The 16,904-nt window shown below is 41.5% G+C and overlaps 1 protein-coding gene across 1 annotated transcript in view; it reads left to right on the forward strand.

The window, feature by feature from the left end:
* Window positions 1-16,904, forward strand: part of BBS4 (Bardet-Biedl syndrome 4) — a 307,119-nt gene that overhangs the window by 230,998 nt on the left and 59,217 nt on the right. The window contains exon 11 of the mRNA XM_053717315.1: window positions 9,916-10,068. Within this exon, the coding sequence (XP_053573290.1) occupies window positions 9,916-10,068 (153 nt within the window). The remainder of the gene's footprint in view (window positions 1-9,915; window positions 10,069-16,904) is intronic.

Here is a 16,904-nt window from a genome sequence, read left to right on the forward strand (position 1 = left end):
CCTTAATTCCATCTACAAGGGTAGTCTTCTGGGGAACCATAGTAGATTCCATATTGATGAAGATATTTCTGACAGAGGTCAGAAAATTTAAAATGTTCTATGCTTGTCTGGCACTTCAATCCTCTCCTCAGCCATCAGTGACTCAATGTATGGAGGTAATAGGTCTGATGGTAGCCGCTATGGACATCATCCCGTTTGCTCGTTTCCACCTCAGGCCTCTGCAGTTATGCATGCTCAGGCAGTGGAACGGGATTATTCGGATCTATCTCCGCAAATTCATCTGGGTCAGATAAGAGTTTCTCTTCCCTGGTGGTTGTCTCAGGATAATCTCTCCCAGGGAACCCGTTTTCGCTGACCCTCCTGGGTGAACGGATGCCAGCCTACTAGGTTGGGGAGCAGTCTGGGGCCTTCTAAGGGCTCAGGGGACATGGACTCGGGAGGAGTCTGTTCTACCCATAAACATTCTAGAGCTGAGAGCAATCTTCAATGATCTTCTGACCTGGCCTCTGTTAGCTTCAGCCTGGTTTATCAGATTTCAATTGGACAACATATCCTCAGTGGCTTACATCAATCATTAGGGAGGGACTCGGAGATCCTTGGCCATGTCAGAGGTGTCCAAGATTATTCAACTGCTGTCTATCTGCAATCCACATTCCAGGAGTGGACAATTGGTAAGCGAATTTTCTGAACAGACAGACCTTTCTCCCGGGGAATGGGAACTTCATCCGGAAGTGTTTTCCAACTTGATTCTCAAATGGGGACAACGGGATCTAGATCTCATGGCATCTCGTCAGAATGCCAAGCTCCAGAGGTACGGGTCAAGGTCCAGGGATCCTCATGCGGTACTGATAGATGCTCTGGGGTTCCTTGCAATTTCAGTCTAGCATACTTATTTCCTCTGTTCGCTCTCCTTCCTCGGGTCATTGTTCGAATCAAACAAGAGAGGGCGTTGGTGATTCTCATTACTCCGGCATGGTTTTGCAGAATCTGGTATGCAGACCTGGTGGAGATGTAATCACGTCCACCTTGGAGTCTTCCATTGAGAAAGGACCTTCTACTTCAGGGGCCCTTCCTTCATCTAAATCTAGTTTCTCTTAAGCTGACTGCTTGGAGATTAAATGCTTGATTTTATCTAAGCGTGGATTTTCAGAGTCGGTCATTGAGACCATGTTTCATGCTCGTAAGCTTGTGACTAGAAATATTTACCCTAAGATATGGCGTAAATATCTGCATTGGTGTGAATCCAGAGGCTACTCTTGGAGTAGAGTTCGGATTCCTAGAATTTTGTCTTTTCTCCAAGAGGGCTTGGAGAAAGATTTATCAGCAAGCTCCCTAAAGGGTCAAATATTTGCCTTGTCTATTTTGTTACATATACGTCTGGCGGATGTACCAGACGTGCAATCGTTCTGTCAGGCCTTGGTCAGAATCAGGCCTGTGTTTAAACCGGTTACTCCTCCCTGGAGTCTTAATGTAGTTCTTAAAGTTCTTCAACAGGCTCCGTTTGAGTCTATGCATTCCTTAGATATTAAATTATTATCTTGAAAGCATTACAGTATGAGTCTCCTTACCTTATTTTTCATTCGGATAAGATAGTTTTGCGTACCAAGTTAGGGTTTCTCCCTAAAGTGGTTTCAGATCGAAACATTAATCAGGAGCTTGTTGTGCCTTTTTGTGTCCTAACCCTTCTTCTCAGAAGGAACATCTGTTGCACAATCTGGACGTGGTGCATTCATTGAAATTCTATTTACAGGCGACTAAGGATTTTCATCAGTCTTCTGCTCTGTTTGGGGTTTTCTCTGGAAAACGTAAGGGGCAGAAATCTACGGCTACTTCTCTTTCTTTGTGGCTGAAGAGTATCATTCGCTTGGCTTATGAAACTGCTGGACAGCAGCCTCCTGAGAGAGCTACGGCTCATACTACGAGGGCTGTTTCCTCTTCTTGGGCATTCAAACATGAAGCTTCTGTGGAACAGATTTGCAAGGCTGCAATTTGGTCCTCTCTTCACTCTTTTTCTAAGTTCTATAAATACTTTTGCCTCGGTTGAGACTTCTTTTGGGAGAAAGGTTCTTCAAGCAGTGGTGCCTTCCGTTTAGGTTCCCTGTCTTGTCCCTCCCTTATCATCTGTGTCCTCTAGCTTGGGTATTGATTCCCAATAGTAATTAGATGATTTGTGTACTCATTGTGTCATTAGAAAGAAAACTAAATTTATGCTTACCTGATAAATTTATTTATTTCTTGACACGGTGAGTCCACGGCCCGCCCTCTGTTCTTATGGACAGGGTTTTTCTGTTATAAACTTCAGACACCTCTGCACCTTGTTTCTTCCTTTCTCTCCTTTGCTTCGGTCGAATGACTGGGGTTGGAGGGAAGGGAGGTGATATTTAAAAGCTTTGCTAGGTGCTCTTTGCCGCCTCCTGCTGGGCAGGAGTGATATTCCCAATAGTAATTAGATGATGCGTGGACTCACCGTGTCAAGAAAGAAATTAATTTATCAGGTAAGCATAAATTTTGTTGTTTGTGATATAATAGTAAAAATTCAAATGTGCATAGATACATTTCAGTTTTCAATAGAAAGTTTTGTAATGTACTTTAAAGTGATTAATGTCTGCCTCATAAATAAAAATAAATGTTAGGTATGTTAGGAACTAGCTGTATGATGATGTTTGTCTGTGTTAGATATATTAGTAACTAGCTGTATGATGATGTTTGTATTAGGTATATTAGTAACTAGCTGTATGATGCTGTTTGTCTCTGTTAGGTATTAGTAACTAGCTGTATGATGCTGTTTGTCTCTGTTAGGTATTAGTAACTAGCTGTATGATGCTGTTTGTCTCTGTTAGGTATATTAGTAACTAGCTGTATGATGATGTTTGTCTCTGTTAGGTATTAGTAACTAGCTGTATTATGATGCTTGTCTCTATTAGGTATATTAGTAACTAGCTGTATGATGCTGTTTGTGTTAGGTATTTTAGTAACTAGCTGTATGATGCTGTTTGTCTATGTTATTTATATTTAGTAACAAGCTATATGATGCTGTTTGTGTGTGTTAGGTATATTAATAACTAGCTGTATAATGCGATTTATCTCTGTTAGGTATATTTGTAACTAGCTGCATGATGCTGTTTGTCTGCAATAGGTATATTAGTAACTAACTGTATGATGGTGTTTTTGTTAGGTATATTAGTAACTAGCTGTATGATGCTGCTTGTCTGTGTTAGGTATATTAGTAACTAGCTGTATGATCACACACAGAGAAATGTAATGGCGCTAACTCTCTTAGGAACAATGAATAAAGTTTATGAATGGAGGATAAATGAAAAGAAATGACACACTAATATATACCACCTATAAAATGGAATAGCCAAAGGGTAATAGGGATTACCCAAGAATATGGAGTCAAATCTATGAGCAATATATAAAAAAACTTATAAATATATATATATGTATATTACCACCTCCAGATGAAGTAATGTAAAAACCCACTTGAGACCTCTGCTGCTTGTTTGCCAAATGTATCCTTCGTACCGCTTGTAGTAGAGCAGGAACTTTCCAACTGAAAGAAAAAAGCGCAAACAGGACTCAAGTGCAATAATAAACACAGTGACACCAGCGCTCTAAAATTTCACACTTACAATGTTTATTATTAAAAATAGCATTTCAAAACATCAAAACACGACTTTCGTCCTCAATATTCAAAATTTCAGAAAACACTCTCCCTTCTGTGATAGTACAGTTCGTTTTCCGTGTCCGCCGGAACTTAGAAAGTTTTAGGGGGAGGTTTGCTGTGCAAAATCCGGAAGCCCTGTGAGCGTATTCCTCTTAGGACTAGGGACTACGGATCCTCAGAAAGGTCACAACTCCTCTGCAAATACACCAGAGGAGTTGTGACCTTTCTGAGGATCCGTAGTCCCTAGTCCTAAGAGGAATACGCTCACAGGGCTTCCGGATTTTGCACAGCAAACCTCCCCCTAAAACTTTCTAAGTTCCGGCGGACACGGAAAACGAACTGTACTATCACAGAAGGGAGAGTGTTTTCTGAAATTTTGAATATTGAGGACGAAAGTCGTGTTTTGATGTTTTGAAATGCTATTTTTAATAATAAACATTGTAAGTGTGAAATTTTAGAGCGCTGGTGTCACTGTGTTTATTATTGCACTTGAGTCCTGTTTGCGCTTTTTTCTTTCAGTTGGAAACTAGCTGTATGATGCTGTTTGTCTGTGTTAGGTATATTAGTAACTAGCTGTATGATGCTGTTTGTCTCTGTTAGGTATATTAGTAACTAGCTGTATTATGATGCTTGTCTCTATTAGGTATATTAGTAACTAGCTGTATGATGCTGTTTGTGTTAGGTATTTTAGTAACTAGCTGTATGATGCGGTTTGTCTATGTTAGATATATTAGTAACTATCTGTGTGATGCTATTTATCTCTGTTAGGTATATTAGTAACTAGCTGTAGGATGCTGTTTGTCTGTGTTAGGTATATTAGTAACTAGCTGTATGATGCTGATTGTCTGTGTTAGCATCATACATCTAGTTACTAATATACCTAACACAGACAAACAGCATCGTACAGCTAGTTACTAATATACCTAACAGAGACAAAAATCATCATACAGCTAGTTACCAACATACCTAACAGAGACAAATAGCATCATACAGCTGGTTACTAATATACCTAACACAGACAAACAGCATCATACAGCTAGTTACTAATATACCTAACACAGGCAAACAACATCATACAGCTACTTACTAATATACCTAACGCAGACAAACCGCATCATACAGCTAGTTACTAATATATCTAACGCAGACAAACAGCATTATACAGCAAGTAATTAATATACCTAACACAGACAAACAGCATTATACAATTAGTTACTAATATACGGTACCTAACACAGACAAACAGTATCATACAGCTAGTTACTAATATACCTAGCACAGACAAACAGCATCGTACAATTAGTTACTAATATACGGTACCTAACACAGACAAACAGTATCATACAGCTAGTTACTAATATACCTAACACAGACAAACAGCACCATACAGTTAGTTACTAATTAATATACCTAACATAGACAGACAGCATCATACAGCTAGTTACTAATATACCTGTTTGCCTGTGTTAGGTATATTAGTAACTAGCTGTATGATGCTGTTTATCTGTATTAGGTATATTAGTAACTATCTGTATGATGCTGCTTGTTTGTTTAAGGTATATTAGTAACCATCTCTATGATGATGCTTGTCTGTGTTAGGTATAAAATTAGAGTCTTGCTATATGATGCCGTTTGTCTGTGTTTGTTATATTAGTGGCTTGCGTTATGATGTTGTTAGTCTGTGTTAGGTATATTAGTGGTTTGCAGTATGATGCCATTAGTCTGTGATAGGTATATTAGTGGCTTGCAGTATGATGTCATTAGTCTGTGATGGGTATATTAGTGGCTTGCAGTATGATGCCATTAGTCTGTGATAAGTATATTAGTGGCTTGCAGTATGATGCCATTAGTCTGTGATAGGTATATTAGTGGCTTGCAGTATGATGCCATTAGTCTGTGATGGGTATATTAGTGGATTGCAGTATGATTCCATTAGTCTGTGATAGGTATATTAGTGGCTTGCAGTATGATGCCATTAGTCTGTGATAGGTATATTAGTGGCTTGCAGTATGATGCCATTAGACTGTGATAGGTATATTAGTGGCTTGCAGTATGATGCCATTAGTCTGTGATAGGTATATTAGTGGCTTGCAGTATGATGCCATTAGTCTGTGATAGGTATATTAGTGGCTTGCAGTATGATGCCATTAGTCTGTGATAGGTATATTAGTGGCTTGCAGTATGATGCCATTAGTCTGTGATAGGTATATTAGTGGCTTGCAGTATGATGCCATTAGACTGTGATAGGTATATTAGTGGCTTGCAGTATGATTCCATTAGTCTGTGATAGGTATATTAGTGGCTTGCAGTATGATGCCATTAGTCTGTGATAGGTATATTAGTGGCTTGCGGTATGATGCCATTACTCTGTGATAGGTATATTAGTGGCTTGCAGTATGATGCCATTACTCTGTGATAGGTATATTAGTGGCTTGCAGTATGATGCCATTACTCTGTGATAGGTATATTAGTGTATTGCAGTATGATGCCATTAGTCTGTGATAGGTATATTAGTGGCTTGCAGTATGATGCCATTAGTCTGTGATAGGTATATTAGTGGCTTGCAGTATGATGCCATTAGTCTGTGATAGGTATATTAGTGGCTTGCAGTATGATGCCATTAGACTGTGATAGGTATATTAGTGGCTTGCAATATGATTCCATTAGTCTGTGTTTGGTATATTAGTAGATAGCTGTAGGATTCTGACAATCTACAGACTATCTAGACTATATCTACAGCTGGCTACTTGGTGCCTTCTGTATCAGGAATATTAGTATTATACAGTCTTTCCAAGGGTACATTAGCTGCAAGCTACATGATGCTTTCTCTTTTTCTCCAACATTGGTGTGTCCGGTCCACGGCGTCATCCATTACTTGTGGGAATATTCTCTTCCCCAACAGGAAATGGCAAAGAGCACAGCAAAAGCTGTCCACATAGCCCCTCCTCAGGCTCCGCCCCCCAGTCATTCTAGACGACATTCTAATTCAAGCGTCGTCTCTTTCCAAGGCAAAGGCTCATACAGACATTGTTCTAGCCTTTCTCAGATCTCACGGGTGGAAGGTGAACGTAGAAAAGAGTTCCCTGTCTCCGTCAACAAGAGTTCCCTTTTTGGGAATAATAATAGATTCTTTAGAAATGAAGATCTTCCTGACAGAGGTCAGAAAGTCAAAGCTTCTAAACGCTTGTCAAGTTCTTCACTCTATTCTGCAGCCTTCCATAGCTCAGTGCATGGAAGTAGTAGGATTGATGGTTGCAGCAATGGACATAGTTCCTTTTGCTCGAATTCATCTAAGACCATTACAACTGTGCATGCTCAATCAGTGGAATGGGGACTATGCAGACTTGTCTCCCCAGATTCAAGTAGACCAGGTAACCAGAGACTCACTCCGTTGGTGGTTGACTCAGGATCACCTATCTCAGGGAATGAGTTTCCGCAGACCAGAGTGGGTCATTGTCATGACCGACGCCAGTCTATTAGGCTGGGGAGCGGTCTGGGACTCCCTGAAAGCTCAGGGTCTATGGTCTCGGGAAGAGTCCCTTCTCCCGATAAACATCCTGGAACTGAGAGCGATATTCAATGCGCTCCGGGCTTGGCCTCAACTAGCGAAGGCCGGATTCATAAGATTCCAGTCGGACAACATGACGACTGTAGCTTACATCAACCATCAGGGAGGTACAAAGAGTTCCTTGGCGATGAGAGAGGTATCCAAGATCATCAAATGGGCGGAGGATCACTCCTGCCACCTATCTGCAATTCACATCCCAGGAGTAGACAACTGGGAGGCGGATTACTTGAGTCGTCAGACTTTCCATCCGGGGGAGTGGGAACTCCACCCGGAGGTCTTTGCCCAGTTAACTCAATTATGGGGCATTCCAGACATGGATCTGATGGCGTCCCGTCAGAACTTCAAGGTTCCTTGCTACGGGTCCAGATCCAGGGATCCCAAGGCGACTCTAGTGGATGCATTAGTGGCGCCTTGGTCGTTCAACCTAGCTTATGTGTTTCCACCGTTTCCTCTCCTTCCCAGGCTCGTAGCCAGGATCAAACAGGAGAAGGCCTCTGTGATTCTGATAGCTCCTGCGTGGCCACGCAGGACTTGGTATGCAGACCTGGTGAATATGTCATCGGCTCCACCATGGAAGCTACCTTTGAGACAGGATCTTCTAGTACAAGGTCCATTCGAACATCCAAATCTAGTTTCTCTACAGCTGACTGCTTGGAAATTGAACGCTTGATCTTATCCAAGCGTGGATTTTCAAATTCAGTGATAGATACTCTGGTCCAAGCCAGAAAACCTGTGACTAGAAAGATTTACCATAAAGTATGGAAAAAATATATCTGTTGGTGTGAATCCAAGGGATTCTCCTGGAGTAAAATTAAGATTCCTAAGATTCTTTCCTTTCTCCAAGAGGGTTTGGATAAAGGGTTGTCAGCGAGTTCTCTAAAGGGACAGATTTCTGCTTTATCTGTTTTGTTACACAAACGCCTGGCAGCTGTGCCAGATGTACAAGCTTTTGTACAGGCTTTGGTCAGAATCAAGCCTGTTTACAGACCCATGACTCCTCCTTGGAGTCTAAATTTAGTTATTTCAGTTCTTCAAGGGGTTCCGTTTGAACCTTTACATTCCGTAGATATCAAGCTACTATCTTGGAAAGTTCTGTTTTTGGTTGCTATTTCTTCTGCTAGAAGAGTTTCTGAATTATCTGCTTTGCAGTGTGATCCACCCTATCTGGTGTTCCATTCAGATAAGGTCGTTTTGCGTACTAAGCCTGGTTTTCTTCCAAAAGTTGTTTCCAACAAGAATATTAACCAGGAAATAGTTGTTCCTTCTCTGTGTCCGAATCCAGTTTCAAAGAAGGAACGTTTGTTACACAATTTAGATGTAGTTCGTGCTTTCAAGTTCTATTTAGAAGCAACAAAGGATTTTAGACAAACCTCATCTTTGTTTGTCGTTTACTCTGGTAAGAGGAGAGGACAAAAAGCTACTGCTACCTCTCTTTCTTTCTGGCTGAAAAGCATTATCCGATTGGCTTATGAGACTGCCGGTCGGCAGCCTCCTGAAAGAATCACAGCTCACTCTACTAGGGCTGTGGCTTCCACATGGGCCTTCAAGAACGAGGCTTCTGTTGATCAGATATGTAAGGCAGTGACTTGGTCTTCTCTGCACACTTTTGCCAAATTCTACAAATTTGATACTTATGCTTCTTCTGAGGCTATTTTTGGGAGAAAGGTTTTGCAAGCCGTGGTGCCTTCCGTTTAGGTAACCTGATTTGCTCCCTCCCTTCATCCGTGTCCTAAAACTTTGGTATTGGTTCCCACAAGTAATGGATGACGCCGTGGACCGGACACACCAATGTTGGGGAAAACAGAATTTATGCTTACCTGATAAATTACTTTCTCAAACGGTGTGTCCGGTCCACGGCCTGCCCTGGTTTTTTAATCAGGTTTGAAAAATTTATTTCTCTTTACACTACAGTCACCACGGGACCCTATAGTTTCTCCTTTTTTTCTCCTAACCGTCGGTCGAATGACTGGGGGGCGGAGCCTGGGGAGGGGCTATGTGGACAGCTTTTGCTGTGCTCTTTGCCATTTCCTGTTGGGGAAGAGAATATTCCCACAAGTAATGGATGACGCCGTGGACCGGACACACCGTTGGAGAAAGTAATTTATCAGGTAAGCATAAATTCTGTTTTTTCAGTCATATTATTAGCTGGCTATGTGTTCCTTTCGTTAAAACTCATGATAAAAGAAGGGCTGTTTATCTGTCACTCTTTTAACATATACAATAGGCTTATTGGATGAAGAAGAAATCTGTCTTGGGCATATGACTCCCTGTATGATGTGGCCTAGGTTAAAATACATTGGTGCCTATGCAGAGGCGGGTGCTATAAGTAGGCAGAGTATGTAAGTGGCTGGATTTATAACTCAATTTATTTTACTAAGTGAAAAATGCAATGTGTTTCCGTTTATATTAGCAAACAATATCTATATTTTAATTAACATATTTTAAATGTGTGAAATGCATACCCTCCCCCTTGGAAATAATTAGCATTTCAGAATAATGCAGCCCTTTTTCCTTGTCTTGAGTTTTGACTGTTCCTGACATTGTATTTTAGTAAATGAGGACAGGATAACTTCAGTCCCATTCAGGTATATTCGTATCTGCCCACATTTCTTTCTTTTTTCTTATTCTTTAAAAAGGGAAACATTATTGTGAATTGTGGATGACTCTACCTGTTTCTTAGGGTATATTAGCAGCTGGCTGTATGATGCAGTCTCATGGGGATTATGATGTGGCCCTTAGTAAATATCGAGTTGCTGCTTCCAGTGTCCCAGAAAGCTCCCCGCTGTGGAATAACATTGGCATGTGCTTTTATGGAAAGAAGAAATATGTGGCGGTAAGTGTATGCACTTCTGGAACAATTTATAGTTTTATTAACGCAAATTATAGTATAAATCTTGTTGCCCTATCTCACCATAAGGTGGGAGGGAAATCATGAAACTGAATGAGGCACTCTGCTTGTATTGCCAACCTTGTATCATAGTGTCCTCTACTTGAAACAGATCTGGCACTTTCTTTTTTGTGTACTATTCCTTGATATGAACAACAAAAATGTTTAGCTTTGAACAGTTCGTAGCAGCCGTTTTTGATCAGAGATTCACTATTGCAAGGACAGTTTGCTTAAATTCCTGTATGGGAGATTACTGCAGAATTTGGAAAGTTTGAAATCAAACCTCAGCAGCCTTCCTCAGAGCAGCCCCTTGATACTGGTAACTGGTTCGCAGCATGACTTAAAGGGACACTAAACCCAATTTTTTCTTTCATGATTCAGATAGAGCATACAATTTTAAGCAACTTTCAAATTTACTCTTATTATTAGTTTTTCTTCGTTCTCTTGCTATCTTTATTTGAAAAAGAAGGCATCTAAGCTTAGGAGTCAGCCAAATTTTGGTTCATAACCATGGACAGCACTTGTTTGTTGGTTCTGTCAAATTAGCAAGGACAACCCAGGTTGTGAACCAAAAATGGGCCGGCTTCTAAACTTACATTCTTGCTTTTCAAATAAAGATAGCAAGCGAATTAAGAAAATTTGATAATAGGAGTAAATTAGAAAGTTGTTTAAAAATGCATGCTCTATCTGAATCATGAAATAATTTTTTCTCCTACATTGGTGTGTCCGGTCCACGGCTTCATCCTTACTTGTGGGAATATTCTCTTCCCCTACAGGAAATGGCAAAGGGAGCACACAGCAAAAGCTGTCCATATAGTCCCCCCTCTGGCTCCGCCCCCCAGTCATTCTCTTTACCTGCTCTGAACAAGTAGCATCTCCACGGGGATGGTAAAGAGTATGTGGTGTTAGTTGTAGTTTTATTTCTTCTATCAAGAGTTTGTTATTTTAAAATAGTGCCGGTTTGTACTATTTACTCTACAACAGAAAGTGATGAAGAGTTCTGTTAAAAGAGGAATATGATTTTAGCAACAGTAACTAAAATCCATTGCTGTTCCCACGCAGGACTGTTGAAACCAGAGAACTTCAGTTGGGGGGAACAGTTTGCAGACTTTTCTGCTCCAGGTATGACTAGTCTCTTTTCTAACAAGACATAGTAATGCTAGAAGACTGTCATTTTCCCTTATGGGATCGGTAAGCCATTTTCTTAGACTCATAACAGAATGAAGGCTTATAAATGGGCTCTATACTGGTTGACACTATTGTGGGCTAAATCGATTGATTTATATAATATTTATATGACTTTTGGAGTGTTTTGTGACTTTGAAACACTTTTGGGAACATTTTTATTACGCCTGGCAGTTGTTTAGACACCTAATCTAGTCAGGAAGGCCCCTTCACTCTGGTATGCAGAGGGAGGAGGCCTCATTTTCGCGCCTCAGTTGCGCAGTTACTTTTGGAAGCAGTGCATGCAGCTTCATGTGAGAGGGTCCTGTGGCCATAAAAACGATTTCAAGAAGGCTTATTTCTGTGGTGAATAACCCCCAAGGAAGGTAAAAGCTGCAGCAAAGGCTGTGGCAGGGACTGTAGTGGGTTTAAACTGGTAAATTGAACAATTAGCTCCGGTTTGCTCATTTAAGGGGTTAGAGACTTGAAATGTGGTGTGCAATACTTTCAAAGCATTAAGACACTAGGGTGCAAATTTTGTAAAGATCGGATATTTCCTTCATAGTTTTTCAAACATTCAGAAATAAAGTGTGCTCTTTTTATTATTTAAAGAGACAGTAACGGTTTTGTTTAAAAACGGTTTTATTGCATTAATAGCCTGCTAAAGTCTGTCTAACATGTCTATACCTTCAGTTAGCATATGTTCTGTGTGTATGGAGGCCAAGGTGGTTCCCCCTTTAAATGTATGTTCAAATTGTGCCATGGCGTCCAAACAAAGTAAGGACCGTACTGTCACATTTAATAAGGTTGCCCAAGATGATTCTTTAAATGAAGGTAGTGGGGATAGTTCATCATCCTCTCCTTCTGTGTCAACACCAGTTATGCCCGCGCAGGCGACACCTAGTACATCTAGCGCGCCAATGCTTGTTACTATGCAGCAATTAACTGCAGTAATGGATAATTCTATAGCAAATCTTTTATCCAAACTGCCAGCATTTCCCAGAAAGCGTGATTGCTCAGTTTTAAATACAGAGGATGAGCAAGTGGGCGCTGAAGATAATTTATCTGTTATGCCCTCACACCAGTATGAATTGGCAGTGAGGGAGGGTCTGTCTGAGGGAGAAATTTCTGATTCAGGAAAAGTTTCTCAGCAGGCAGAACCTGATATCGTGGCATTTAAATTTAAGTTAGAACATCTCTGCGCCCTGCTTAAGGAGGTGCTAACTACTCTTGATGATTGTGACTCTTTGGTGATTCCAGAGAAATTGTGCAAAATGGACAAATTCCTAGAGGTCCCTGTGCACGCTGATGCCTTTCCGATACCCAAGAGGGTGGCGGACATAGTGACCAAGGAGTGGGAGAAGCCAGGTATACCTTTTGTCCCACCTCCTATATTTAAGAAAATGTTCCCCATTGTCGACCCCAGAAGGGACGCATGGCAAACAGTCCCTAAGGTTGAGGGGGCAGTTTCTACGTTGGCCAAGCGCACAACTATTCCCATTGAGGACAGTTGTGCTTTCAAAGATCCTATGGATAAAAAATTGGAAGGGTTGCTTAAAAAGATATTTGTTCAGCAAGGTTTCCTTCTCCAACCAATTTCATGCATTATTCCTGTCACCACGGCGGCGTCTTTTTGGTTCGAGGAACTAGAAAATTCGCTCCATAAGGAGACTCCATATGAGGAAGTCATGGACAGAATTCACGCACTAAAGTTGGCTAATTCCTTTATTTTAGATGCCGCTTTTCAATTGGCTAAATTAGCGGCGAAAAATTCAGGTTTTGCAATAGTGGCGCGCAGAGCGCTTTGGCTAAAATCTTGGTCGGCGAATGTGTCGTCCAAGACAAAACTGCTTAAAGGGACCCTAAACACCTGCTGGAAATGCTTTAAACTAACTTTTACTGATTATCCTATATAAACTGATTGTAATGCTGTTGTAAGGAATATCCAATAAAGGAACACAAAATACAGATATTATAATATGTTTGTATCACTGCTAGTAACGAGTACCCAATTTCTTTAAGGCAATCTGATACAGCAGTGAGTTAATATAGAATGATTGTGTCATAAGAACCAAAACTAATGTGGTTCTGATAGAGTTTATTAAAGAAAAAGAAATGGCAAATAGATGTGGAATTCAGAGTATCAAATATCAGGAATGAAAGGAAATTTAACTTAGCTATCCTTTTGTGAAAAACAACTGAGGAGAACAATTATAAGCAGATATATTGTTTGATTATCACAGAATATTATAAAGTATAAAGGTTTAGTAGTCTTATTAAACAGTTCCACAATACATCGATAAAGCAGAGATGTTGAAATGCTTTCAGTTTCCCAGAAATGTATTAGGCAAAGATAGTTGTTAATGTCTCAATTTGATACCTTATTCCCCAGCAGAGAGTTATCCCTTTTACCTGTCAGCACTCTGGTATTGAGCTGTGCTGTGAGACACTGGTTTGTATTTAACAGGAAGTTCCGGTTTTAGTCCAGAGGCCTTCTGGGAAATGTAGTTCAATACTGCATGGAAGGCAATAAACAAAGTAAAATGTAAATACTTGCTGTTTAAGGATTAGGAGTAAAGTACAGCTTGCCAGGTCGAAATACTCAATCTCCAGTAAGTTGAAGGAAGGTAAGTGAGGAATCCTGTCCTGTAGTGGAGCTGGTAATGACACAGCTTAGTCGTGCAGAGATGAGAGATTCAGCTTACTGAACTTGGAAAAGAGGCTTGGCACTCAGGTGTTCGTAGAAACGAATTAGAATAACTAAGCAATGATGCTTAGTTGTTCTTGCTATTTAAAGGGGATTTACCCAATTAACAGGTAGAATGAATTAAAGGCACAGTATCCCTTACAGCTGTATGCAGTCTTTATCTTACTGCATTCTATTGTAGATAAAAGCTTTACAATGTAAACGTTGATCTGCAGCATTGTATAAGCTATGCAAGCTGCCATCTTGTAACGTGCGTTCTTCAACACTGTCTCACGTGATTAGCTATTACTAAATCATAGTGAGCCCTGCAGTGTCTGACAAGAAGAATAGCTTCATGCACTGTTATGTTTATAAATAGCACACGCAGGGAAGGAAGTGTGAGGGGGGAGGAGAGGTGGAGAGAGCGAGGCACAGGGTGAAGAAAGAAAGCAAACTCACGCTGCATAAAAATTGCAACAAGAGACATTCATCTACCTTACATATGATCTCCGGAGCCTTTCTTCCCCCTGTGCCTCCCTCTGTCTTCACCTCTCCTCCCCTCCCCCTTACACTTCCTTTCCCTGCTCGTTCTATTTATAAACATAACAGTGCCTGAAGCCGTTCTTGTCAGACACTGACTGCAGGGCTCACTGTGATTTACTAATAGCTGGTGCCGTGTGCATCACATGACACACTGTTGTGAAACCTACTTTAACAAATGGCAGCTTGCATAGCACATCTAATGCTGCAAATCAATGTTTCAATTTTAAAGCTTTTATCAAAAATAAAATGCAGTAAGATGAAAAGACTGCATACAGCATTGCTAGTTAGTTTATTTTGCACAATTAGAAAAAGTTAGTTTAGAATATGTTAATCAGGTGTTGAGGTTCCCTTTAATATTCCTTTCAAAGGTAAGACCCTTTTCGGGCCAGAATTGAAGGAGATTATTTCAGACATCACTGGGGGAAAGGGCCATGCCCTCCCACAGGATAGGCCTTTCAAGGCTAAGAACAAATCTAATTTTCGTTCCTTTCGCAATTTCAGGAACGGACCGTCTCCTAACTCTGCAGCCTCTAGACAAGAGGGTAACGCTTCCCAGCCTAAACCAGCATGGAAACCAATGCAAGGCTGGAACAAGGGTAAACAGGCCAAGAAGCCTGCTGCTGCTACCAAGACAGCATGAAGGGGTAGCCCCCGATCCGGGACCGGATCTAGTAGGGGGCAGACTGTCTCTCTTTGCTCAGGCTTGGGCAAGAGATGTTCCGGATCCCTGGGCACTAGAAATAGTCTCTCAAGGGTATCTTCTAGAGTTCAGGGAACTCCCTCCAAGGGGTAGGTTCCACATGTCTCGCTTATCTTCAGACCAAATAAAGAGACAGGCATTCTTACATTGCGTAGGAGACCTATTAAAGATGGGAGTGATACACTCCGTTCCAGCAGCGGAACAAGGTCTGGGTTTTTACTCAAACCTGTTTGTAGTCCCCAAAAAAGAGGGAACTTTCAGGCCAATTCTGGATTTAAAAATCCTAAACAAATTCCTCAGAGTTCCATCATTCAAAATGGAAACCATTCGGACGATCTTACCAACAATCCAGGAGGGTCAATATATGACTACCGTGGACTTAAAGGATGCATACCTACATATTCCTATCCACAAAGATCACCATCAGTTCCTAAGGTTCGCCTTTCTGGAAAAACATTACCAGTTCGTGGCTCTTCCATTCGGTTTAGCCACCGCTCCCAGAATTTTCACAAAGGTGCTAGGGTCCCTTTTAGCGGTTCTAAGGCCGAGGGGCATTTCTGTAGCACCTTATCTAGACGACATTCTAATCCAAGCATCGTCCCTTTCCAAAGCAAAGGCTCATACAGACATTGTTTTAGCTTTTCTCAGGTCTCACGGGTGGAAGGTGAACATAGAAAAAAGTTCCCTGTCCCCGTCCACAAGGGTTCCTTTTCTAGGAACAATAATAGATTCTGTAGAAATGAAGATTTTTCTGACAGAGGTCAGAAAGTTAAAGCTTCTAAACGCTTGTCAAGTTCTTCAATCTATTCCTCAGCCTTCCATAGCTCAGTGCATGGAGGTAATAGGTTTAATGGTTGCAGCAATGGACGTGGTTCCTTTTGCTCGAATTCATCTAAGACCATTACAACTGTGCATGCTCAAACAGTGGAATGGGGATTATGCAGACTTGTCTCCTCAGATTCAAGTAGACCAGTTAACCAGAGACTCACTCCGTTGGTGGTTGACTCAAGATCACCTGTCTCAGGGAATGAGTTTCGGCAGACCAGAGTGGGTCATTGTCACGACCGACGCCAGTCTTTTAGGCTGGGGCGCGGTCTGGGACTCCCTGAAAGCTCAGGGTCTATGGTCTTGGGAAGAGTCTCTTCTCCTGATAAACATTCTGGAACTGAGAGCGATATTCAATGCGCTCCTGGCTTGGCCTCAACTAGCGAAGGCCAGATTCATAAGATTTCAGTCGGACAACATGACGACTGTAGCGTACATCAATCATCAGGGGGGAACAAAGAGTTCCCTAGCGATGAAGGAAGTAACCAAGATCATCAAATGGGCGGAGGATCACTCCTGCCATCTATCTGCAATTCACATCCCAGGAGTAGACAACTGGGAGGCGGATTATTTGAGTCGTCAGACTTTCCATCCGGGGGAGTGGGAACTCCACCCGGAGGACTTTGCCCAGTTAACTCAACTATGGGGCATTCCAGACATGGATCTGATGGCGTCTCGTCAGAACTCCAAGGTTCCTCGCTACGGGTCCAGATCCAGGGATCCCAAGGCGACACTAGTGGATGCATTGGTGGCCCCTTGGTCGTTCAACCTAGCTTATGTGTTTCCACCGTTCCCTCTCCTTTCCAGGCTTGTAGCCAGGATCAAACAGGAGAAGGCCTCAGTGATTCTGATAGCTCCTGCGTG

The sequence above is a fragment of the Bombina bombina genome, chromosome 6, assembly GCF_027579735.1.
Source record: "Bombina bombina isolate aBomBom1 chromosome 6, aBomBom1.pri, whole genome shotgun sequence".
In the NCBI taxonomy this organism is placed as follows: domain Eukaryota; kingdom Metazoa; phylum Chordata; class Amphibia; order Anura; family Bombinatoridae; genus Bombina; species Bombina bombina.